Genomic DNA, 25,725 nt, shown 5'->3' on the forward strand with positions numbered 1-25,725 from the left:
TACCTCTTCAGTTTTAGGTACTGATGTGGTTCTGCTGATGTTGGAGTGAGTTTAGTCCTGATTCTCTGATATGGAAGTAAGTGGTGGTGTTCCTTCTGAGTTAGTGCTGAGTCGATGCTGGTGTTTCAAGTCAGAGGGCAGCTGATTTCTTCTTACTGATAATTTCTAGGAAAGAAAATGTAACCTCCAAATTCCTAACTGTTAAGGAGATATGAAGGGGACGGGATTGTTTGTTTGTTTTTAATTAGAAGAGCCCCACTAGTCTGATAAGAATTCTCCCAGGGTAGTTTTGTTCCATATTTTCTTTGACAGCTTCATTTGGTCATTGGTTCTTGGGTGTGGAAAATAGGATAGGGTTGTTGTCTACCTGAAGGAAATGGTGAAAGAGTGTTTTTTTTTTAGTGAGTTGATTGACTAGTGAAGTTACATAGTATTGGCTTCTGTTTCATTTCCTATTTTCTTTTTTTTTTCAATATTCATTCATTTACGTTCAGTTCAGTTCAGTCACTCAGTTGTGTCCGACTCTTTGCGACCCCATGAATTGCAGCACGCCAGGCCTCCCTGTCCATCACCAATTCCCGGAGTTTACTCAAATTCATGTCCATCGAATTGGTGATGCCATCCAGCCATCTCATCCTCTGTCGTCCCCTTCTCCTCCTGCCCCCAATCCCTCCCAGCATCAGAGTCTTTTCCAATGAGTCAACTCTTTGCATGAGGTGGCCAAAGTATTGGAGTTTCAGCTTTAGCATCAGTCCTTCCAATGAACACCCAGGACTGATCTCCCTTAGGATGGACTGGTTGGATCTCCTTGCAGTCCAAGGGACTCTCAAGAGTCTTCTCCAACACCACAGTTCAAAAGCATCAATTCTTGGGTGCTCAGCTTTCTTCACAGTCCAACTCTCACATCCATACATGACCACTGGAAAAACCATAGCCTTGACTAGACGGACCTTTGTTGGCAAAGTAATGTCTCTGCTTTTGAATATGCTATCTACGTTGGTCGTAACGTTCCTTCCAAGGAGTAAGCGTCTTTTAATTTCATGGCTGCAGTCACCATCTGCAGTGATTTTGGAGCCCCCCAAAATAACGTCTGACACTGTTTGCACTGTTTCCCCATCTATTTGCCATGAAGTGATGGGACCGGATGCCATGATCTTCGTTTTCTGAATGTTGAGCTTTAAGCCAACTTTTTCACTCTCCTCTTTCACTTTCATCAAGAGGCTTTTGAGTTCCTCTTCACTTTCTGCCATAAGGGTGGTGTCATCTGCATATCTGAGGTTATTGATACTTCTCCTGGCAATCTTGATTCCAGCTTGTGCTTCTTCCAGCCCAGTGTTTCTCATGATGTACTCTGCATATAAGTTAAATAAGCAGGGTGACAATATACGGCCTTGACATAACTCCTTTTCCTATTTGGAACCAGTCTGTTATTCCATGTCCAGTTTTACCTGTTGCTTCCTGACCTGCATATAGGTTTCTCAAGAGGCAAGTCAGGTGGCCTGGTCTGGTATTCCCACCTCTTTTAGAATTTTCCACAGTTTATTGTGATCCACACAGTCAAAGGCTTTGGCATAGTCAATAAAGCCAGCAACAATTATACAAGCATTAACAATTTATATCAGGGGTCATATAGCATGTAATATTTTTAAAGTTAGATAAATCTTAATAATTTCACAATTAAAATGGCTTTTTTATTCCCCAAAGTAGTAAACCATATACCAAAAAAAGGAAAGAAAAAAAAAACTTGTCTTCAATTGTGAAGATGATAAATATTTTTGAAAAGAGAATTTACCACAAAAATATGTTTCATCCCCACCCAAAAAAAAAAAAACAACCTGAACTTTACACAAAATTCACATTTTATTTACACTGAAATAAACTATACAAATTGATATTCTTCACCAAAAATAACAGCATTGTTTTCGTAGTATTTCTAGATAAGCCACCAAACACTTACTTTTGCAGGTTTTCTAGATTTTGCTTGTAAATCAGGATGAGGCAGAAGAAAACAGACAAATCAGCTGTAGTATCCATGACCTCGGATCCTTTCTTGACCGTGCAACTGAAGTGTTCACCACGTACCTGCCAAAAAGCTTACGAAGGCTTCCTTCATAGGAATGTAAACAGCAACTACCAGATGTGGGACAACAATGGCAGGCCTTCCATTCAAACTTTAACTGTAGCTTCTTGCTTTAACTTCATTTGATAAAGACAAAATCTACTTTGAAATCCTTGTTTAGTGAGCTCACACATTTCTCTTACAGTCTGATAATTTTCATAACGGCCCCTTTCAAATTTTTAACAGCGTACTTAAAACTACTATTCAAAGGTCAGTCATGAGCTTCATTATAACATTTTTTATTATGTTTCCTTCCTCCCATACCTCCTGCTTCCTTTCTGATGACTATTTCTACATTCTGAAAATGAGTTATTGGCAAGTTATGTCTCAAGATTCATGTCTAGAGTAAACATCTTCATAGAATTACTGCATTGCTATAAAGGACTTATTTTTAATTATTTTATAAGATTAATACGTGCATTGTAGAAAAAGGGGACAGTAAAAGGAATGAAACAATTTTTAACTATAATCCTACTACCTGGAGATAACTGATTATAACTTATTCTGTACTTATATGTATCTTTTTAATTAATTCATTTATTTTCTTATTTTGGGCTGCACGTGGTCTTTGTTGGTTTGTGCGGGCCTTCTCTAGTTACTCTCTAGTTGCAGTGCACAGGCTTCTCATTGCAGCAGTGTGTCTTGTTTCTGACCATGGGCCCTAGGGCTTAGTGGTTGAGGCACGGGCTCGATAGTTGTGGCACACAGGTCTAGTTGCCATGTGGCGTCTTCCCAGACCAGGGATTTGAACTTGTGTCTCCTGCATTGGCGCTTTACCACTGGTCAACTAGGGAAGTCCCCATATGTGTACTTTATGGACATCTATATGCTATGTGAAGTGATTCACTCCTTATAAAAATGAGCCCATACAGATTCTAATTGCTTTTTCCCCTTAATATGTAGTGATTTTAATAAATCTTTATGTAACATTTTTGATGATTATTTCCTGTTGTTTGGTTAACAGTCCTTAGCAATAGGTTGTAAAGGGGTGTACTACTACTTTCAAAGAGTTTTTGTAAACATCTGTCTTTTCTCATATCCTTAGTTCTGAGAATATATTTCTAAATGTCAAATTGTTGTATCAGAGGTTATCACAGTTTTTAAGGATTTTGATCAGTATTTTTCCTGAAATGGCCATCTAGACATGTTGTATCTTATGTTTCCAGTAGAAGTGAACCTGGTATTCTTACTTTTGGATATAACCATTTACCTCCCATATTTTTGGACATTTATTACAATCCCATTTTTTGTGATTATAAACAGTGTTACGATGAACATTCTCAGGCATCATATCTGTGCCTACTATGTAAGCATATCTGTCATATAAAGTAAGATTGCTGGGTCAGGCATTTAAAATTTGATAGTATCAAGTTGCCATAAGAGATTGCTCTACATACGGCCTCACCAGTCAATCTTTGGATATCAAAAAAATAATTTTTATTACATGGAAAACCCCTAGAATTCTTTTTCAACATATAATTAGTGACCCTCATATATATATAAAGATGAGGAACCTCTAGAGATTTTTTTCATTTTTTACAGATGTGGAAACCAAGGTGTGGAGAGTCTGAATAATATACTTAAGGTCAAATAGTAAGTGACTAAACTGGATTTGAATTATTTAGACTTCGAAACGTGTGGCCTTCCCACTGCATTATACTGCTTTCCTGTGTTTCTCTTAAAATAATCTTGTCACAGTGCTATGAGCAACCAGTTTTGCTAAATTTCCCTTTGATCACAGCATTCCGAGGCCCAAGATGAGCATCACATGACTTAATTTCTTTGAATGGACCTTTGATTCCTGTGGCCTATGTGCAAAAATTTTTTTGAAATATAAAAATTGATTTTATTTACTTTAGAAAGCTCTAGCATTCAAATTAAAATGTTGACCCGTGTTCATGGTTTAAAAAAAAAAAAAAGGTATAGACTGGTTACTACAGTTACATATGTCTTGTGTGTTCTTCCAAAAATTCTTCAGTTCTGGAAGTTCTCTGGTGGTACAGTAGTCAGGACTCCGAGCTTTTACTGCCAAGGGCCTGAGTTCAATCCCTGGTTGGGAAACTAAGATACCATAAGTCTCACAGCCAAAAAAACAATAAAGGCTTAAAATTTCTTTCATGCATAGATAAGCACACATTAATAGATTGAGTTTGTCTAGCTTTCTTTTTTGTATAAAATATATAGCTGTGTGACTTCTATCAAATACTCTTGAAATGCCAGCATTATTCATTATAGCCCAGAAGTGAAAACTACATAAGATGTTGAATGAATAAGCAAAATGTGGTATATTCATACAACGCAACATTATTGGGCCATAGAAAGAAGTGGAATAGTGATACATGCTGCAGCATGAATGAACCTTGGAAAACATGCTGACTGAAAGAAGTCAAATACAAAAAGGCCGCCATGTATTGTGTGACTCCATTATTATGAAATGCCCACAACTGACGAATCTATAGAAACAGAAAGTAAAACTGTTGGTTGCCAGGGCTGGGGGAAGTAGAATGGGGAATAACTGCTAATGGGTATAAGGTTTCTTTTGGGGATGATGAAATCTGGAATTAAATAGTGGTGATGATTGCACAAAATCTGTGAATATACGTAAGAGCCTTCAAATCATACACTTCAAATGGGTGATACAGTATGTATGGTATGTGAATTACATCTCAGTAAGGCTTTTTTCTTTTTTAAGAAAATGTTAGGAATAAAATTGCAGAAGATGTTTTACTATTGTTTTTGCCATTCTTGAGAATCCATCACTCAGCATTTAGAAATTATTCCTATAGTTCTGGCTGATCGTATATATGCATTGGAAAGGAACATGAAATGAAATGACCTGCTTAATTCTGAGCTGTGAATAATGTGAATTTAATGTTATAAATTTTTTACTGTAATTATGATTTTCAATTCCTGTTTGGTCCATTTCTACTCCATTTAGCCCTCTTATCTCTGAGGTTTAAGGCTATGTAAATAAACTTAATGAAAAAAATCAGGACCTTCAGATTTGTAAAATAAACAGAATGTGTTTTGAGAGAAGCTGTTGGATGTTCTATTATTTAATCTGTTTAAGGCTGTGGTACTTAATTGAGAGCAGACCTACAGGTAGAGAATTGGTTGGATGATTCTTTTAAAGGCTTTTTTAAGCCTCAAGATTCTGACTGACTGACTGGTTTTCTGGAAATAGAACTTTGGAAGACTTCTGAATTGTCAGCATTTCTTTTAGGAAAGAATAAGAATGCAGGAATCATTAAAAACAATTCATTTGTTTGAATTGGAATTATTATATTGGAATGAATTTATAGAATTCATTAAATAAATATTTACTCTGGGTGACTTGCCATATGCTGGTTTTGCTTTCAGTTGAATTGTAAACCTAGTCTATGGTTAGAAGCCTTCTTTGTTTGCACTTTATTTTTGGGAAGGTCCTAACAATTCACCAGAATTCAAACATGACCCTAACATCAGAGAATATTTGCAGAAAATGTGTTAATGTTCTTTATAGTAGTAGACTATGTATAGATTTCCTGGAAACAAGGCCTGTCTTTTGAGACTTTCTAATACTAGTTGATTCCACATAAATGCAAAAAATTTTCCATCCTTCCCTTCCTATATTTAGATGAGATGTTTAGTCATTGATTTTATCTTAAGAATTTTTAGTTTCAGATAATTTATTTTATTTTACTCTAGCAGGTAAAATAGTGACTAGAAAATATGTATTTTTATTTAGTCAATATTTTTCCAACAATAAATTGTGAAAGAATAAAAAGATGGATGGGGAAGCTATAGGTTAAAAGAGATTAAAGATGTCCATCAGTTGTACTTTATGAATGCTTTTGTAACCTAACTCAAACAAAAAAATATAATTGTCAATTTGAATTTTAACTGGATATTTAATATCAAAGAATTGTTTTGTTTATTTATGGCTGCACTGCACAGCATGTGGGATCTTAGTTCCCAGACCAGGGATCCAACCTGTGCACCCTTCTGTGAAAGTGTAGAGTCCTAACCACTGGACCACCAGGAAAGCCCCCAAGAATTATATATTTAACTTTATTGAGGCATAATTGACAAATAAAATTGTAAGATACTTAATGTGTACATAATGGGGATTTGATATATGTATGTGTTGTGAAAGGATTCTCACTGTATAGTTAATTAACATATCCACCACCTCACATATTTATCATTTTGGGGGGCTGGGATAGGAATAGTGAGAATGTTTAAGTTCTCTCGGCAAACTTTAATTATATCATACAGTGTTATCCACTATAGTCACAGAATTATAATATTTTTTAGGAGTGATAATGATGTTGTATTTCTTCTTTTTTAGGATCTTTACTTTTTAGAGATATATATTGACGTATTTATAGATGATATGATCTGATACTTGTTTCAGCATAATATGGGAACTGGTAAGAGGGTGTGAGGTATAGATGAAAGAAGGTTGGCTTTAAGTTGATAATTATTGAAGCTGGTATAGGTACATGGAGGTTTATTATAGTGTTCTGTTTTTCTATATATTTGAACATTTTCATAATAAAATATTTATGTTGAAATATATAGAGAGAAAAGGACCCATATAATTAGCATAGACAGAACTTGGAATTTTTTTGTCTGTCAGCTTCTATAATTACTTGTTTGCTGGCCCAGTTACCATGAGAATCTAGTCCACTGATGATCTCTCAGTTTCTGGGAGAACATGGGGCAAGTCACTATTGGCCCATTAATAGCCAGCCACCTGTATACCCACTTTGGTGGTCTAGCTTTGTAGCTAACTACTAATGCCATTTGTCACATGTAACTTAAAACTTCATAGGAGTTCATCCCATTCTAGTGAAAAGAGCTGCAGTATTTTGCTTGAATCTTTGATTTAGGCATACTGGCTCTCTGAAATAGAATTTAGAGTAGTCTTTGTAAATCAGGAAACTTAGTGTTAATGATTTTTTTAGCCAAACTTAGCAAACAGAGGCTTCCCAGGTGGAGCTAGCGGTAAAGAATCCACCTGCCAATGCAGGAGACTCAAGAGACAAGGGTTCGATCCCTGGGTTGGGAAGATCCCTTGGAATAAGAAATGGCAACCTGCTCCAGGATTCTTGCCTGGGAAGTCCAATGAACAGAGTGGGCTACAGTCCAACGAGCTGCAAAGAGTTGGACATGACTGAGCACTGAGAACATCCAGCAAATATAGGACTTAAACATTTCCAAAGTTACTTTTATCACACAGGAAAAAGAATTTAAAATACTTTAGTTTTCAGATATTTATGATATTGTTACTGTTTATTCATGAATGAATCTTCTGAAGTCATATTTATTGGTTTTGGCAGGTGTGTTCTTTATAAGTTCAGATGACATAAAGAAGTCTCTGTTTCCATACCTATACATCCTATACAAGACAGTGGATATTTAGAGAACCTGTTGCATTTCTGAGATTTGGCTCACTGGGAAGCTGAATTACTGTTTGTTGATGAATATTCCTCTTTTTAAAAGTTTAAGGTAGATTAACAACAAATCACATTCCAAAAAATAGGTTTTACATAGTAAAAATATGGAGAAAGAATTTATATGTTACTTGGTTTTGCTGATTTGGTATTGGGAAATTATACGTGGTCACTTAAATCATCAAAGTGATAGCCATGTAAAAGTCTTACCATGTGTGTTAAGACATGCCTTGTTAAGATACGTGGGTTTCCTGATGGCTCAGTGGTAAAGAACCTGCCTGCCACTGCAGGAGACGCAGGTTCGATCCCTGTGTCCGGAAGATGTCCTAGAGAAGGAAATGGCAACCCACTCCAATGGGAAATCGCATGGACAGAGGAGCCTGGCGGGCTACGGTCCATGGGATCACTAAAGAGTTGTTCACAATTTAGCAATTAAATAACAAGTTAAGATATGAGGGAGATTTTGGTGAACTTTCTGTATCTATGTATTTTTCTGTTCATTGTAGCTTTGGGTAAAGCTTAAATATTTGGTAAGTTTGATGACATTAAACCTGAGGTGAGTGACAGTCTTGGATATCTTAATACATGGGGACACCATTTCTTACCTAAGACCATTGTGTTGCTTATAAATTGTGGCTTACAGTGGTTTTTTTTTCCTTCTTCTTTTTCTTCTTTTTACCCTTTAGCTGGCAATTCTTTGGTCCAACAAGGTGGACAGCCACTCATCCTAACCCAGAATCCAGCCCCAGGTCTCGGTACAATGGTTACTCAACCAGTATTGAGGCCTGTGCAGGTCATGCAGAATGCCAACCATGTGACTAGTTCGCCGGTAGCCTCACAGCCAATATTTATCACTACACAGGTAAGTAGGACTCTGAATTCTGGGACCTGGTAGAATTGTGGGAACTGTGGGAACTGTGGCTCTGACTTGAGTCTCCAGCATAATTAGAAATGGTTCTAGGTTCTGTCCTTTGGTCTGGCTTTCTCATTTACTAGTTTTTATTTGCTGCTGACTTCAGTAGTCAGCCCAACATAGCATATAGCTGGGCAATTTCCTCTTTATGCCCCCAGAGGCTGTTAAGTAATTTGATTGAGGTCTAGGCAGGAGAGAGTGGGAAGCTTGCATGAGGAAGAGGAAGCCTTGGTCCTCAAAAGTTCTCACCCTTTGCTTGGGCTATTTTTCTTAAACTGCGGTGAGTTAGTTGACTTACAGAAATATATGTGCAAAATTGGTGAAGTGCAGGGAGATCTTTGAAAGAGAAGGAAGGTGACTTATTTGATATAAATGAGAATTGGAGTTGAAAACCCAGTGCTGGTGTGGGATAAAAAGGCAGATGCTTTTTCCTGCCTTGTCTTACAGATTTCCCAGAGGTGTATGGCCTTTTGAAGTAGACTTTGGGGACAGTTTCCTACAGTTGTTTATGTGTTGAATCACTCCATTAGTGTCAGTTTTTTCCCCATTCTTAGGGGTCAGTTTGTGGATGAGTTTTTTAAACTGAGGTTCTCTTAAGACAAGAACTAGGTTTTCATTTTTGTTCATATGCACCAAACCTCATTCTCCAGTTTTAATATTTGTCACTCAAAAGTTTGCCAGAAGTCCAGAATTTTCTCCATCTCAGTCATTTAAAAGCTCTAGTTCGAGAGAGAGAATCATTAGGTAAGAGTGTGGGAACTTTTTGGACATAGGTCTGAATACAGTCTCTGCTAGTGTTAGCTGATCTCCATGTTAAAGATCCTTTTGCTTTTTAATGCAGGGATTTCCTGTAAGAAATGTCCGGCCTGTACAAAATGCAATGAATCAGGTTGGGATTGTGTTGAACGTACAGCAAGGCCAAACGGTTAGACCAATTACACTAGTCCCAGGTAAGGAAAAATGTCTACCCATTTGGAATAAACCAGCATCCAAAAGACTTGTTTTTGTTGTTTCTAAGTGTTGAAGGTCATTTAAAAAGTATACTTTCTGAAACTACAAAAATCATATTGAGTTAAGCCCCATTTTTAAAAAACTTCCTAACCTTTGGCCAGGGTGGTAATTTTATTTTTCTTTTTAACTTTTTACCACCTTTCATGAGGTAGTAAAACAGGGTTTTTATAGTTACTTTCCTGTTTCTGCTGTTTTATTCAGCTGTTGTTTGTTATCCTGGAGGACTGTTATTAATGCAAACTCCCAAATTCTGTATTCCTAATAAGTCTACTTACTTACATGGTGGGCTTAAAAACTTATTTTGCTTGCATTTTACAGCATAGATTTGGAATATAAGTTAAACATATGGCATATTCTTTGAGGATGAATATTGCTAATGACTAGTGGTGGGGTTTTTTTGTTTTTGTTTTTAAGAAATTGAAAGATAATTCTTTAAAATCTTATAATTTTGCCCCCAGTTCTATATTCAGTGTTTACTACATTTTGGGCCAAAAAATACTATATTATTTTAGTTGTGGTAAAGGTAGCTTGTCTTCCTAAGTTTTTGTCATTGTTCTCAGAGCCCATTGGGATTTTGGCCTTCAGGTCTGAGCTTATCCTATCTAGTTCTGATATTTCTTAAATACTTGTAAGTGAATTGTCTAGTTGATCCAGGAGACTCACCTTTGGGACATCCTAGTAGAATGGCATGCATAGTCTGTCTTCTCTGTGAGTTTGTGTAAGAGAATGAAAGACTCTTTAGTATTCTGAGAAAGAAGGATTACTTTTTTCAGAACCAGCTCTGCCTCTTGGCCTATGTATACCCATACTGCTTCCCACTCTATACCCATTATTCTCTTCCAGTACCAAGGTCAGGCTATTCATGATTTACTCTTGGAATAGAAAAGGCAGCGTGCTAAGGTGTTTGGGGAGGAGTTGATGGAAATCTGCTTTCACTGTGATGTTTGTAGGGCTGATTACTGAGGCTAACTGCTTTCATCAGTTTGGGGAAATAATCTTTTCCTATTCTAGTATTTCCAGTAAACACAGAGGGAATGTGTTATAGGAGAGCTCACTAACCAAGATTTGGTGCTTTTCTTTGTCTCTCTTTTGAAGCCCCAGGTACCCAGTTTGTTAAGCCGACAGTTGGCGTCCCACAAGTGTTCTCTCAGATGACCCCTGTGAGGCCAGGCTCCACGATGCCTGTGCGGCCCACCACCAACACCTTCACCACCGTCATCCCAGCCACTCTCACCATTCGAAGCACCGTCCCACAGTCCCAGTCCCAGTCGACCAAGTCCACTCCCAGCACTTCCACCACACCCACTGCCACACAGCCGACCTCACTGGGGCACCTTGCTGTCCAGCCCCCAGGCCAATCCAGCCAGACTCAGAACCCCAAACTAGGTGAGGCTTGGGAAGAGGAGATAGCACAGTTGGGGTGGGTGGTGGCTGGAGAACAGATGATTATCACTTGGTCAAAAAAGCTCCCTCCTTCCCCTCTCCACCTGCAGTGAGCATTGCCAGCTTTGTCACTGTGAAGCGACCTGGTGTTACAGGTGAAAATAGCAATGAAGTGGCCAAACTGGTGAATACCCTTAACACCATCCCTTCCCTGGGCCAGAGTCCTGGGCCAGTGGTGGTATCCAACAACAGCTCCGCACATGGCTCTCAAAGAACCAGCGGGCCTGAGTCTTCAATGAAAGGTACGATAATCAGAAAGACTCTGGGCAGCCAATCATTCAAAAACATTAGCATAACGTATTTATTGTATCAGAAGTCTATACTGTGAAATAGAGAAAATAGGGTATAGTTGCAATAGTCTGTTATCACAGAAACTTTAGTAAAGGGGACTGCCACTTGTGAAGAGTGTAACTGCTGCTGCTGCTAAGTCGCTTCAGTCGTGTCTGACTCTGTGCGACCCCATAGACGGCAGCCCACCAGGCTCCCCTGTCCCTGGGATTCTCCAGGCAAGAACACTGGAGTGGGTTGCCATTTCCTTCTCCAGTGCATGAAAGTGAAAAGTGAAAGTGAAATCGCTCAGTTGTGTCCGACTCTGTGCGACCCTATGGACAGCAGTGCACCAGGCTCCTCCATCCACAGGATTCTCCAGGCAAGAGTACTGGAGTGGGTTGCCATTTCCTTCTCCAGAAAAGTGTAACTAAGTCAGCCCAAAGGAATTTTCTGTTAATTGTGGTTTGGAGACGAATGAAATGGATTGAGTGATCAGAGATGAGTAGGATAATCAAAAGATAGTTCAGGGAGCAGGAGATGTATTTCTAAACTAGATTTTAAAGTTGATATTTGGTAGAGAGGTTTTCAGGTGTAGGATTATGAGCATAACCATATTCAATTTCAGTCCTAGAATAGGACTGGGCAAACCTTTTCTGTAAAGGACCAGATAGTAAATATTTTAGGCTTCATGTACACTATGATTCTGTCACAACTACTTTGTGCCATTTCAGTGCAAAAGTAGCCCTAGACATATGACTGTGTGCCACTAAAGCTATTTATGGGCTCTGAGTTTGGAATTTCATTTTATTTTCATGTGTCAGAAAATCTTATTCTTCTTTTGCTTTTATTTGAACCCTTTACAAATACGAAAACCTTTAACAAATGGTATTGAGAAAACTGGATATTCACATGCAAAAAAATGGAGTTGGGCCATTACCACGCACCATATACAAAAACTAACTCAGTGAATTAAATCCCAAAATAAAAGTCCTAAAACCATAAAACTCTTAGAAGAAAGCATTAGAGGGAGAACTTTATGACATTGGATTTGGCAGTGATTTCTTGCATATGACACCAAAAGCATAGGCAGCAAAAGAAAAAATAGATAAATGAGACTACTCCAAAATTTAAAACTTTAGAGCATCAAAGGGTTAGGGTTATGGAGAGTGGGAAAGCAACTCACTTTTCATGGGAGAAAATATTTGTAACTCATATATCTGATAAGGGCTTAATATACAGAATATATAAACTACTTCTGTATCTCAACCAACAACAGAAGAACAACCCAATTAAAAAATGAGCAAAGGAGCTGAATAGAGAATTCTCAAGGAAGATATACAAATGGCCATTAAACACCAAAAAGAGGCTAAACATCACTGAACATGAAAATGCAAACCACAACTACAGAAAATACTGCTTCACACCGATTAATATAGCTCTTATCCAAAAAAAAGGGGGGGGGGCAGAAAATAATAACTGTTGGTGAAGGATATAGAGAAAGTAGAACCCCTGTCCATTGCTGATGGGAGTGTAAAATGGGATGATGGTCCCTCAAAAAATGAGATATGAAATTAACCACATGTTGTAATAACTTCCATTTGGGGTATATATACCCAGGGACCCAAACAGGTACTTGTACCCCCGTGTTCACAGCAACGTTATTTACAAAAGCCTGTAGATGGAAGGAAGCATCTCAGATGTTCATCAACTGATGAATGGATAACAAAATATGGTGTGTATATATACAGTGGTATATTCAGTCGCTCATTCATGTCCAACTCTTTGTGACCCCGTGAACTGCAGCATGCCAGGATTCCCTGTCCATCACCAACTCCCGAAGCTTGCTCAAACTCCTGTCGTCCCCTTCTCCCGCCTTCAGTCTTTCCCAGCATCAGGGTCTTTTCCAATGAGTATTCAGGACTGATTTCCTTTAGGATGGACTGGTTGGATCTCCTTGCAGTCCAAAGGACTCTCAAGAGTCTTCTCCAACACCACAGTTCAAAAGCATCAATACTTAAATGGTATATTGTTCGGCCTTAAAAAGGAAAGAAATTCTGATACATGATATAATATGGATGAACCTTCAGGACATTATCTTAAGTAAAATAAGCCAGTCACAAGAGGACAAATACTGTGTGAGTCCAGTTACATGAGGTATCTGGAGTAGTCAAACTCACAGAGACAGAAAGTAGAGTGGTGATTGCTAGAGTTCTAGGAGGAATGAACAGTGGGGAATTAATAATGGGTATAGAGTTTCAGTTTTGAGGGATGGAAAGAGTCTTGGAGATTTCTTGCATGAAAATGTGAACATTCTTAACAACTGAACCAAACATTTTTAAATGCTTAAGAGGAAATTTTATGTGAAGTATATTTTACCATGATTTATAACCAGAACAACAACAGAAAATACATTGGGTTGGCCTAGAAGTTCGTTTGGTTTTCCCCAACAACTTACAGAAAAACTTGTACAAACTTTTTGGCCGACCCAGTAAAAGCCATTCTTAGTTCACACAGAAACTGGCAGCTGGCTGGATCTGGTCTACGAGTTGTGATTTGCTAACCCCTGGCCTAAAGTTAGAAGAATGGTAAAAGGAATGTGCCTCATAGTGACCTCTCATGCTTGCTTACCAACCTTAATTATACCCCTTATGAAGTGTTTAATAATTTTTTTCCAAAAGGCCGATAGTCTTTTTCTGGTATCTTACTAATCTTACCATGTTCTCACTTCTTCCAGTGACCTCGCCCATCCCAGTGTTTGATCTCCAGGATGGTGGACGGAAGATATGTCCACAGTGTAATGCTCACTTCCGTGTTACTGAAGCTCTGAGAGGTCACATGTGTGTAAGTGATGTCACCTGTGATGGGATCCAGCGTAAATGGCTACCGTTCACTGTGTACTTCCTGTAGTCTTGGGAGAGTGTGAGGCAAGGGCTCTGAAATGACTTGGAAGCCTTTTAAAGGGTTATACTCTTGGCCTGTTTTAGAATGAACTCAAAAATATAATAGGAAACATTTAAAGTCCCTCAAATAGATCAGAACATACGTGACCTTAATTCCTTAGTTGGTAGATTTTGAACTGCACAGGAGGACGGGTTTGTTAGATATTCAGAACTTTTTGGCCTCAGTTCATTTTCTATTTATTGTGTCATTGGATAAATCAGGAGCTATTAACCAATTACTAACTCAAGCCTTTCATTTTTTGGTATTAGTCCAGATGCAAAGGTTGGGACTTCTTCCTACCAGGGACCCCAGAACCAGCTTAAACTAGCGAGTGGTTCAAGGATCTAAAACAGGAAGAAGTACAAAGTATGGTGTTTGGAGTGGCATAGATCTATATATAAGTACACACACACAGACACATGAAAAAGAGTGAAACCTGGACATTGTAGAAAACTGCAGGGTGGAAACTAGGTGAGAATACCTAGAACCAAACTGTTACCAAGGAATGTTAGTGGACCTGAGGAGTACATGCATCCAGCCCCCAGGAGAACCAGGATGATCAGATGTCTTCTTTCTTTATAGTACTGTTGCCCAGAAATGGTTGAATACCAGAAGAAAGGAAAATCTCTGGATTCAGAACCCAGTGTCCCATCAGCAGCAAAGCCCCCATCCCCTGAGAAAACAGCTCCTGTTGCTTCCACTCCCTCTTCTACACCTATTCCTGCTCTGTCACCACCTACCAAAGTACCAGAGCCAAATGAGAATGTGGGTGATGCTGTCCAGACCAAGCTCATTATGCTAGTAGATGACTTCTACTATGGACGGGATGGTGGCACAGTAGCCCAGCTCACAAACTTCCCTAAGGTCGCCACATCTTTCCGATGCCCACATTGTACCAAAAGGCTAAAAAACAACATTCGGTGAGTGTTGAAGAGCCTTGGAGCTCACCTTGGACAAGTGAAGGCTGAAAGCTGCTTACATGTTTCAGTTTTTCTGTCTGGAGAATGGCTCTAATTATAGCCTCTCTTGCTCAGGGTTATCAAATCAATAACTAATATTACAGGAGATATTGTGATAATAAATAAAAGATAACTTTGGGTAGAGTGAGACCAGTGCATCTCCTTTCTCAGATAAGTTTCGGGAACCCTCTTAGTTTCTGGGCTGAGCAAAGGACTATCCCAAAAAAGAGGAAGTTGGGTGAGAAGGTGGAAGGGGGGACATATGTAAAGTTTGTTCTGTGATTCCACTGTTGTATTTCTCCAAGGCTTCTGATTTTTTATGTTGTCTGTACTTTTCCTTTGTGCTGTGCTACAGATTTATGAACCATATGAAACATCATGTAGAGCTTGATCAGCAGAATGGTGAGGTGGACGGTCATACTATCTGCCAGCACTGCTATCGTCAGTTTTCCACTCCCTTCCAGCTCCAGTGCCACTTGGAAAATGTTCATAGTCCCTATGAATCAACTAGTAAGTTTGGAAGTTCATAAACTCTAGGGGTGTACTTTGTTCTTCACTCAATGAATGGCACTAGCGGGGAGCCCTTTATATTTCTTCATATGTGGGTAACAGTGTCAGGTAGCTTTTTGCATGTTTATAGTCAGTACTTCACTTACTCTGTTTTCCTACAAGCCTGGCTTCTATTCTGTTCAAGCTTGAGTTGAGTTCAGTGCTTGATTCCAAATATTAGGGGCCTTGGACCACTGTAGAGAGGTATATTTTAAGAGTTTGTTACCTAGATTGTTTTATAGAAGGAGCAAGCATTTGTATTTGGGTCTCCACTTTAGTTAGTAATGTCGTCGTTTTTATGTAGGATAAAAGATAATATTATAAAGTACTTTACCATTAAGACAGTGCTTTCATGAAATATAAGATAAGTTGGAGTGTTAGCTACATCTTAAAGGTGAGAAACAGGCTGAATACAACCCCAGAAATACTTAGTCATTTACTTAAGAGCATACACTTCTTGTAAGGTGACGTGAGGATTTGAATCCAGTCTTCTAGAAATATTTCCTTTATCATATAAGTGATTTCTAGTTTTGTTGAAGAGACAAAAATTGCTTAACTAGGGAAATCTGAGAACAACACTATGTATTTACTATAAATACAGACATTGGATGAAATGAATGATAGGTAGAATAGTTCAGAGAAGGGAAAAGATCCTTGTGGCTGGATTTCACAGAATAGGTAATGTATAAACTTGGTCTTAAATACAAGAAGGATTTAGGTGGATGGAAAATAGAAGAGATTTTATGTGATGGGGAACAGCATGAGCAAACATGTAGAGACAGAAAAATATGCATAATATTGATGCTTTTGCTGCAGATTAAAAATCTTGATTAAAATTGGATTAAACATTAAGGACATCTATTATTAGATCCTTTAACCGAGAAGACTTAAGGTAGAGTAAGCATCACGCCCAGAACTTAAGTCTTTACTTTTCAACAGTTTTCTTGTGTCTGGCTTTCTAGCAGGAAGGCTATGTTAATTTCAGGAATTCATTCAGATGTAAGATTGTGCAGATGAAAAAGAGGCCATGTCTTCCTGTCTTTCCTAAGTCTGTTCCTTCAAGGCAGAATTGTTTTCCCTTTCTCTCTCTTTGGCTGTGGTCATATTGTCAAGGGAAGTAGGATTGTCATGAGTGGCTCAGATGAGTGCTGATCAACAGAAAATATAATGAGCTACGTATGTAATTTTAATTTTTTTAGTAGTCATTTGAAATAAAAATATTTTAAGGTGAAATTAATTTTAATATATTTTATTTAATTCAAAATAGCCAAGATAATATTAGCATATAATCAAAATTTTTTAATTAATGAAAAATTAAAAAAAATTTTTTTAATCTAGTGTGTATACCAGAGCAAATAGTCTCAATTTGAGCTCATCCCATTTCATATGTTCACTAGCCATGTGGATACTGGTGGTTACCATAGAAGGCAGTGGAACTTTGGACTAACAGTTTGTGAGTGGAGTAGATATTGGTTTCAACCATCCTAACACCACATGTAGCAGAGTAGCATCTTGGTCTAAGTTAGGTCCCACGTTCTTCACTGTCAGTGATGGGAAGTCCAAATTACTCATCTGAATCTCCCAGTGAAAACATCTGCTTTTATACAGAAATCTGGTGGAGTGTGTTATTCCACTTACATATTGTACTATACATAACAAGATAAGTTCTTCCTAATGGGAAAAAACAAAGTGGGCAATGCAGAACCTCATCAGTCTTTCCCTTTTAGTTTACCACTGTTTTATCCTTGACTTTGAATTTTTTGAGTATCTTATGACTTCAGTTTATACTGATGAAAAACCCAGACATTGTTGATCCAAACAGGTAAATGCCTTTTCTATGCTTTAGTATATATCAATTTTACTCTTGGATTCTTTTATAACTCCCTTTTTTTTTTTTGCATTTGTGGCAGATCCTTCATGAAAGTAGCTTATTTTTTCGTGTTAATATCTTGAGATCCATTGTTTTCTTTTTAGTTTTGAAAAAATTTTTTGTTTTATTTTCTGAAGTGTTTTTAAATTAAATTATAGACATAATGACGTTTCACTTCTAAATACTTCATTATATATCTCTGAAAAATAAGGACATTTAAAATACATAGGTATTCCCATCCTCATCAGAAAAGATGGCCTTTTTCTATCTGTACCTCTCAACGTGGGGCCAAGAGGTGAGAGAGCTGACGTTCACTGAAGAGTTAACACCCGCTGCAGATCTTGTGACTCTACATGGACCACAGTCAGGAGTCTTAGGGAACACTTAGGATGGGTCCCTGAAGAATGTGGGTTCTGAAGGATGATAGGAAGAGACACGCTTGGTTATTCACATGAGCAAATGCATAACTACCCTACTCTGAAACAGTTAGACGGCTCTGCGTATGTAAAATCACTCTTGCACGAGCCATGGAGCAGACGCCATGGGAGACACCCAGGGAGAGTAGGACTTCTGCCACAAGCCGAGGCCAAGTGCGACAGAGTCCAGTGGTTTTCCTGGGGTTCCATGGCCTGAGCAACCAGGTCTGTGTTCAAGCTACGGGTTCTAATGGAAATCACACTTTGTGATAACTGCAAGTTTAAACAAGTATAAACTTGATCAGTCCAGCTGATATAGTTAACACTTTAGTAAACTTTATTTCCAACCTGAAAGAAATAAACAAAATAAAATACATAGCCATAGTATCTTTATCAAGACCTAACAGAATTAATCATAAGTCTTTAATATCATCTATCTTCATTTTCAAGTTTTCCTGAATTGTCTCCAGAACATCAATGGGTTATTGTGTTTAAACTTGTTTAAGAGGTAAGGTTGAGGGATGGATGCATGCTTGTGTTCACGTGTCAGGAGGATCCTTTGTGAAGAAAGACTCGGGAAAGGGAGAACCCCTTGTTTGATAAAGTCATGGTATATATACATGGAGATTGGATGAACCTTAGAAAGGCAAAAAGGATCTGTCCGTCCAAATTTGGAAAGCAGGAAGCAGAATCTATAGTATTTCACCCCTATTTCTCAAAGCAAGAGACTGAGGTAGGTGTTAAGGAGATGAGAGTGACAGGGCTGGGAGGGACAGTGTTAGGATGGCCACTTTGGAAAATCAGTCAATTATCCCTCTTGAATCTTCTTCAGATCAACTCCTTCCCCCTTAGAACAGGTGTGAAAGGTTATTCGAGATCTCTTAAATCCACTGATGGCTTTGGTTCCTTTCTCACTGATTTTCTTTGTATGAGATAATACATGTAAATCTTAGGATATTGCTTATGCATTAGAAATTGTTTAATAAATGTTACTATTGATATTATAAGACAGATATAACAATAGAGCTGATATAGGAAAAGCCTTTAAGGGTGAGTGAGGTTGCCCAGGAAAAACACAGAGACTAGGAAAAGGCTTGGACAGAAGGCTGGGAAATACCAATGCTTTAAAGTGTTCTAGATAAGAAAAAAGAAGCTAAGCGAATTGAATTGAGAAGTAAAGGGCAGGAAAACAGGAGAAAAGATTGTCATGCCACTAGTTACAGTTTCCCAAACATGTCATGTAGTTCCATGCCTTTGCTCAAATTCCTCTCTTGTCTTCTCTGTCTGGCAAATCACTATTCTTTCAAGGTTCAGCTTATGTTATCAACTTTTCTCATTCTAGGCAGAATTTTTTATTTATCTTGTTCTCATACCTGATGTACTTCTGGGAAGTGGTTCTAAATGGGTTGCAGATACCTTTGAAAATCAACACAAAACTTCCCCCCAAAATAAACATTTCACTCTTTGCAGATAATTTCAGGGGATACCTGGGTTCCCTGAGATCTCTTCCTTGGACCCCAGATTTAAAACCCCTGGTTTTTGCTCCTTTGTTTTATTTCAGCGTCACTCATTTGGGAGTGGTGGGCAGGGGTTAGACAGTAAATAAGCGCTTAGAACTTGTAATTTACAATTTTTGTGTTTGCAAACCTTGAAAATAATTTTAGTAATGTTAAGAAAAATACAAATAACTGTCTTTATTTTGCCTGTATAATTCACAATATGTAGCAATTAAAATATTTGCCAAAAATTTAGAATTGCAGGCTTATATAGAAGTTTGATAAAATGGCTAATTTTAAAGTTTAATTATCTCAGTTTGTTAGTAATAACTCATAAGGCAAGAAATTCTGTTCATGTTGTCAGTCTTTTAAGGACAAATCTGTATTTGTAGATGGTGGACTATTCATGTTTAAATGTCCTGTAGAGAGTTCAAAATCTGGAATGGAGCTTTGGTGAAGACGTCTGAGCTAGAGACAGAAGGATACTTTTTATCAGCGACACAACTGTTGACAACCATTTTAAAGAAAAGAAGAGACCCCATAAGTTACTGATACTATTGCAAATGAAGATACAGGAGTCAGAAAGTAAAGATTATGAATCAGCAGGATTTTGGTCATATTTTCAGGTGTATTTACCAATTATTTTTCTTCTTACAGCCAAGTGCAAGATCTGTGAGTGGGCATTTGAGAGTGAGCCCCTGTTTCTCCAGCATATGAAGGATACTCACAAGCCTGGAGAGATGCCTTATGTTTGCCAGGTATTGCCTTTTCCTTAGGAAGCTTTATTTAGTCTTTTGCTCTCAGGCTGAATATGAAGAATCCACTAATGAACATTTCCCAGTATCTATTGCACAAACTCAGTTTAAGGAACACTGAGGAAATACAAAAGAAATACTGAACCCAGGTTCTATTTTCAGGGTTCATCATGCAGGAGAAAAACAGAAAGGATATATGCATGTACCCAGCCGAGGAACCCAGTCTTGGAACACAATGCCTGTAGTAAGGGAGTGTCTGGGACTTCCCCGTTGGCCCAGTGGCTAGGATTCTGCACTCCCAGTGGAGGGGGCGTGGGTTTGATTCCTGGTCAGGGAACTAGATCCCACATGCAGTTCTAGACCCAGTGCAGCCAAATAAATAAATATTTTTTAAAAAGTGAGGGAGTGTCTGTCTCCTGAATGTTCCCTGTGGAGATAGGAAAAAAAACTGCTCCTCTTAGCCAGAATTTGGACTTTTCAGACTTTGCTGTCCTTCCCATTTTTACTATATTTCACGGCTGAATTCATGATCACAAACATAACCCTGCATTACAAAATCAGAAAAATAACTTGATTTCTGTACATTTAGGAAAATTTTTTTTTGTGTTAACATTGTTGTTGCTACCCCTTTCCTAAGGCCTCAGTTGTTCACTTCACTTCAGCTTATTTTCCTTACGTGATGCAGGTGTGTCAGTACCGCTCCTCACTCTACTCTGAGGTAGACGTCCACTTCCGGATGATCCATGAGGATACTCGGCACCTGCTCTGCCCTTATTGCTTGAAGGTCTTCAAAAATGGCAGTGCGTTCCAACAGCATTACATGAGGCACCAGGTACCAGACACCAAGCGATTGCTCTGTTTAATTATGGATGCTGGGGCCAGGTCTGAGCGAGGCAAATAATTTTGGTTGAGAAGATTATATGTGTGAGTTTGAAAAATGTATTGAATTCCAGTAATATGTACCAGGCACTGGGCTAGATGCTAGAGATTTAGTGGTTAAACAGGAGAGTTAAACAGTACAATAAAGCAGGAACAGTGTTGTGTTAGGGGAAATACAGAATATAAAAAAGAACATAACCTACTCTGGGAACCTAGTAAGTCTTACAGGAAAAGGGTTGTTCAAGACCCGAAGGATAAGTAAGGATGAGCCAGGTGAAGTGGACTAGAAGGACAGCATGCCCAGGGGCACAGCGAGGCTCAAGGAATTGAAAGTTCAGTGTGGTTGGAGTGTGTAGGGTATGGGGGAGGTTGGAGGTTAGAGAATCTTAGAGCTGTAAAAAGGAGTCTCCAGAACTTCCCTGGTGCTTCAGTGTTTAAGACTGCACTCTCAAATGCAGGGGGCCCAGGTTCAGTTCTCAGTCAGGGAACTAAGATCCCCCATGCCTCACAGCACAACCAGTAAATAAACAAACCTGTGGCTTTAACTGACCAAAAACTAAAATAGTTTAAAAAATAAAAAGGAGCTTCAACTTTTACTATAAAAAGTTGTTGGGAGAAAGAAGCCTGAGGAAAACTGCCAAGAGGAACTTTGAGACATGACTAGTAAAATACCAGGTGGTATCCTGGATGGGAACCTAGAACCAAAAAAAAAAGTGTATGTGAAAACTAAGCAAATCAACATAAAACACAGACTTCTGTTCATTAAAAAAGAAGTTGATGTTGGGAAGCCGTTGAAGAGATTTTCAAATCCTGGACTGTGTTCACATTTGCTTTTACTTATGATTATACTGGCTGCTCCAAGAGTTAGGGAGGCAAGCCAAAGGCTTTTTCAGTAGTTTACCTGAGAGATGATAGTGGCTATTGGCTTTTGAAATGAAGATGAAGAGGATTAGAGTTGCAAAATACTGAGAAGATAAATGCTATCTGTAATTTAGAGATGGATTAGGTGAAGGTAGTGAGGGAGTAGTTAAGAATAGTGCCCAGGATTCTGTCTTGGGTAATTGGATGAATGCGGAGACTATATTGAGATAGGAACACTGGAGAAAGTAACTTTTGAGGGGAGGATTCTAAGTTCGGATGGATATTCTGAGTTGGCACTATCTGTGGACATCAAGTGTAATTGAATGCTAAATAGTTGGATATATAGGTCTGAGGCCTGAATTGTGAAAGATACTTAGAAATCATCATTATATAAATCCAGTAGATTTAAATTTGTAAGTGCTAAGCTTCACCCCCACCCCCAAACCCCCAAATTGAGAATAAGGTGAAGGACCATTGAGTTCTCTCTCCACAAAGCCAGGGCCATAGTCCTGGAATGAAAATCCGAAGAGTCACGATGTCGAGGAAGAGGCTGGGACAAAAGCATTTTGAAGGAAAGTGTGTGGTCAAGTGTTACAAGAAGGTATCAGCAAGATAGAAACGTGAGAGTCCAGCCTTTAATTTAGCCATTTTGTTGGTCAGCAGAGTAGAAGCCAGATTTTAATGGGACAGATGAATGAGAGGTAAGGAAATGGAGAGAACTTACTTAAAGAAATTTATGAAGGGCAGGACCAGGGGTGGCAGACGCAGGGAAGGAGGGATCAAGGGAGAAGTTGTTGTTGCTGCTGTGTTTTGGTTTGAAGATGGAATATATAAGCCTTTGTTTTAAAATGTTGCAGGAAAGGAGCCACTAGTGGAGGAGAGTGAAGGTACATAGAGAGGGAACAAATTAGAGAACAAGATGGGTGCACCGGTGGGTGACATCCACGTGTGTGCACACGTGCCCTGGCTTCTCGCTTGTAAGCACCTTCTTAGGTTCACACATGGTGCCTGCTGTAATCCACCGCTGGTGTATTTCCATACAGTAGCATAGGAACTGTCACCTGTAGCTGAGGTTATAGAGCCTTTGCTATCCTAGGAAGGAATCATAGACAGGTCTCCTGTTTCAATACTGAGCAGACTGAATCCTCAAAATGGCCTTTCAGGGAGGCATATCTGTATGTGTTGATATGTTAAAAGGGAAAAAACAGCACTGTGTAGGAAAGTACTATTGTTTTTTGTTAAAAGAGAGAAAGGAAAACGGGTGGTGAATGGAGACATTTGAGTTTGCTGTATGGTTATCTGCACAGACTATCTGTGAAAGAACACCCAGGAAGCTGGTAGCAAGTTGTTTCTGTGGAAGGGGACTGAGGAGTGCAGTTGAAGGTAAACTTACACATGAAGGAGTACAAAAGTATGATTTTTTTTCACCATATACATTTTATTATATTTTTAAAAAATAATATCCAGAAGTAGTAGCAATGTCCATCCACACTGTAAAAATAAAGTAATAAGACAATCTCAAGCTTATAGTTTATCAAGGATGAAATGAACATTTACAGTAATTCAAATAAAAACAATAACTAAACTAAAAAAAAAAGTAGTAGGGCAAGTAAAGCTGAAGCCGCTCAGCCAAACTGTCAAAGCAAGTCAGGCGTGATGCTCTGAGGACCTGGTTAACCTGGCTTTCCGTGCACCTTTCTCTGGGAGCATGGGACGTGATGATTCTCACCACCTAATAATAAGGCTTGTAACTGTATTGCAAAATATATAAAGTTAAAGATTGAAAAATTAGGTTTGGTGTTATATTGTCTGTTTCATTTTAACTCTGTTAAATTATCAACAGAAAGATGGAAAGAATGCTATGATTGGCGATGATCTACCTTCTCCTCAGGAAGAAAATTCATTGGGAACCTTTAAAGGATTCTGTCTCTTTTTTTCCCCTTCAGAAGAGGAATGTTTATCACTGCAACAAATGCCGGCTGCAGTTTCTCTTTGCCAAGGACAAAATTGAACACAAGCTGCAGCACCATAAAACCTTCCGTAAACCCAAGCAGCTGGAAGGTTTGAAACCAGGCACCAAGGTAAAGGGTTTGTTGACATTGCCTTCGTGGATCCAAGAAGGGGAGGAATAGAGCTTTTCAGTGTTCTGCGGTTCTTTCATAGGTAGCGTCTAATTATTCCTTCCCTTGACTCCCAGGTGACAATCCGGGCTTCCCGAGGGCAGCCACGAACTGCTCCTGTACCCTCCAGTGATGGACCTCCTGGCAGCTTGCAGGAAGCAGCACCACTGGCCTCCTCAGCAGACCCTCTGCCCGTCTTCCTTTACCCCCCTGTGCAGCGCAACGTCCAGAAGAGAGCTGTTAGGAAAATGTCAGTGCCTTCTGTTGGAGGCTGGGGGCCGGGCGGGCACAGCTATTCCTGAGAGCCAGTGTCATCTGGTAGCCTTTTAAGCAGAGTCTGTTGCCTGAATCTGTACAGTTTGGGGACCCCTGAGGCAGTAATATGATTTTCTTTGTTTCTCGACAGGAGTGTCATGGGCCGGCAGACGTGTCTGGAGTGCAGCTTTGAGATCCCAGACTTCCCCAATCATTTCCCTACTTACGTTCATTGCTCTCTGTGTCGCTATAGTACCTGCTGTTCTCGAGCTTACGCCAACCATATGATCAAGTGAGTCAGGATTAAACCAATGTTCTTCTCTGGGATTTCAGATTCTTCAGAACTCATTTCATTCCCTTCCCTGCTTCTGGTGATTCCCCCTTCAACTTTTAGAGCTGTTTGTGCACCTTTGCTAGCAGAGTCAGAGGCCAGACCTGGCTTTATTTGGCTTTCATTGGTCTGTAATCGTTTTGTACAACCTTGCTACTCAGAATGTGGTCCAAGGGCCAGGGTGCTTCTTAGAAATATGGCCTCTGACCCTGGTCACCACCCCTCTACCCTCAACCACAATATGCCTTTTAATAGATTTCCCCCCACCTCCAGGATCTATTTGCATATTAATAGGAAATATTAATGTGATAGGCTTGGGTTGAGGTTAGGATTGATTAAAGAGGCATTTCTTTCGTTCAGGCCTTGTCAATGGCTGGTGATCTCTAGTTTAGTGAGCTGAACCATGTAACTCATACAACTTTCTCTTTGTCTTTCTCAGCAATCATGTTCCACGGAAGAGCCCCAAGTATTTGGCTTTGTTTAAAAATTCTGTGAGGTAATGACAAACTTACTGATGGACTGTTAATTGTTCAAGCTTTTACATTAAATCCCTTATATTTGGGGTATAGACATATGCATTAACTTGAGAGGAGAAAAGAGGGACCTCTTTTTCTTTATTAAAGCCTTGAAGCTTAACTCTCAGTAGTCATTGCTGCATTTGTCTGACATACTCTTGACTCTCTTTCTCAGTGGAAGCAAGCTGGCCTGCACTTCATGTACCTTTGTTACCTCTGTGGGAGATGCCATGGCTAAGCATTTGGTATTCAACCCTTCTCATAGATCCAGTAGCATCCTGCCACGGGGTGAGTAAGAGCGATGGGGTTGGAGGTGGGACTAAGGATGCAGGTCATGGTGAGCCAGGTGCATCTGCTCCTGGCCTAACCCGTCCGCTGCTGAGACACACCTCACCAAGTTGGAAGCGTTCTAACCTGAGATTTATAGAAGGCTGGGAAAGCAGTAGATTTGCTTTTTTGGTTAAAATCTCAAGAACTGTCTCAGGAGGGTTTGTTTCTTCACCAAGCTAACATTTTTTTATTGTGTTATTTCCCATAGGACTCACTTGGATATCTCACTCAAGGTAACAGAAACTCGTTTGATGG

The 25,725-nt window shown here is 39.1% G+C and overlaps 1 protein-coding gene across 8 annotated transcripts in view; it reads left to right on the forward strand.

Moving 5' to 3' along the window:
• Positions 1-25,725, forward strand: part of POGZ (pogo transposable element derived with ZNF domain) — a 46,418-nt gene that overhangs the window by 17,456 nt on the left and 3,237 nt on the right. For 4 of the 8 annotated variants that reach the window (XM_070785686.1, XM_070785688.1, XM_019955551.2 and 1 more), the window contains 15 exons: positions 8,244-8,419; positions 9,312-9,420; positions 10,577-10,867; positions 10,948-11,166; positions 13,929-14,035; positions 14,717-15,054; positions 15,449-15,603; positions 20,082-20,182; positions 20,865-21,011; positions 23,866-24,000; positions 24,117-24,289; positions 24,446-24,586; positions 25,065-25,121; positions 25,316-25,428; positions 25,679-25,703. In XM_070785686.1, coding sequence (XP_070641787.1) covers positions 8,244-8,419; positions 9,312-9,420; positions 10,577-10,867; positions 10,948-11,166; positions 13,929-14,035; positions 14,717-15,054; positions 15,449-15,603; positions 20,082-20,182; positions 20,865-21,011; positions 23,866-24,000; positions 24,117-24,289; positions 24,446-24,586; positions 25,065-25,121; positions 25,316-25,428; positions 25,679-25,703 — 2,287 coding nt within the window. The remainder of the gene's footprint in view (positions 1-8,243; positions 8,420-9,311; positions 9,421-10,576; positions 10,868-10,947; positions 11,167-13,928; positions 14,036-14,716; positions 15,055-15,448; positions 15,604-20,081; positions 20,183-20,864; positions 21,012-23,865; positions 24,001-24,116; positions 24,290-24,445; positions 24,587-25,064; positions 25,122-25,315; positions 25,429-25,678; positions 25,704-25,725) is intronic. The other 4 variants (XM_070785687.1, XM_070785689.1, XM_070785690.1 and 1 more) reach the window with 2 other exon arrangements.

Source organism: Bos indicus, chromosome 3 (assembly GCF_029378745.1).
Source record: "Bos indicus isolate NIAB-ARS_2022 breed Sahiwal x Tharparkar chromosome 3, NIAB-ARS_B.indTharparkar_mat_pri_1.0, whole genome shotgun sequence".
Taxonomy (NCBI): Eukaryota; Metazoa; Chordata; class Mammalia; order Artiodactyla; family Bovidae; genus Bos; species Bos indicus.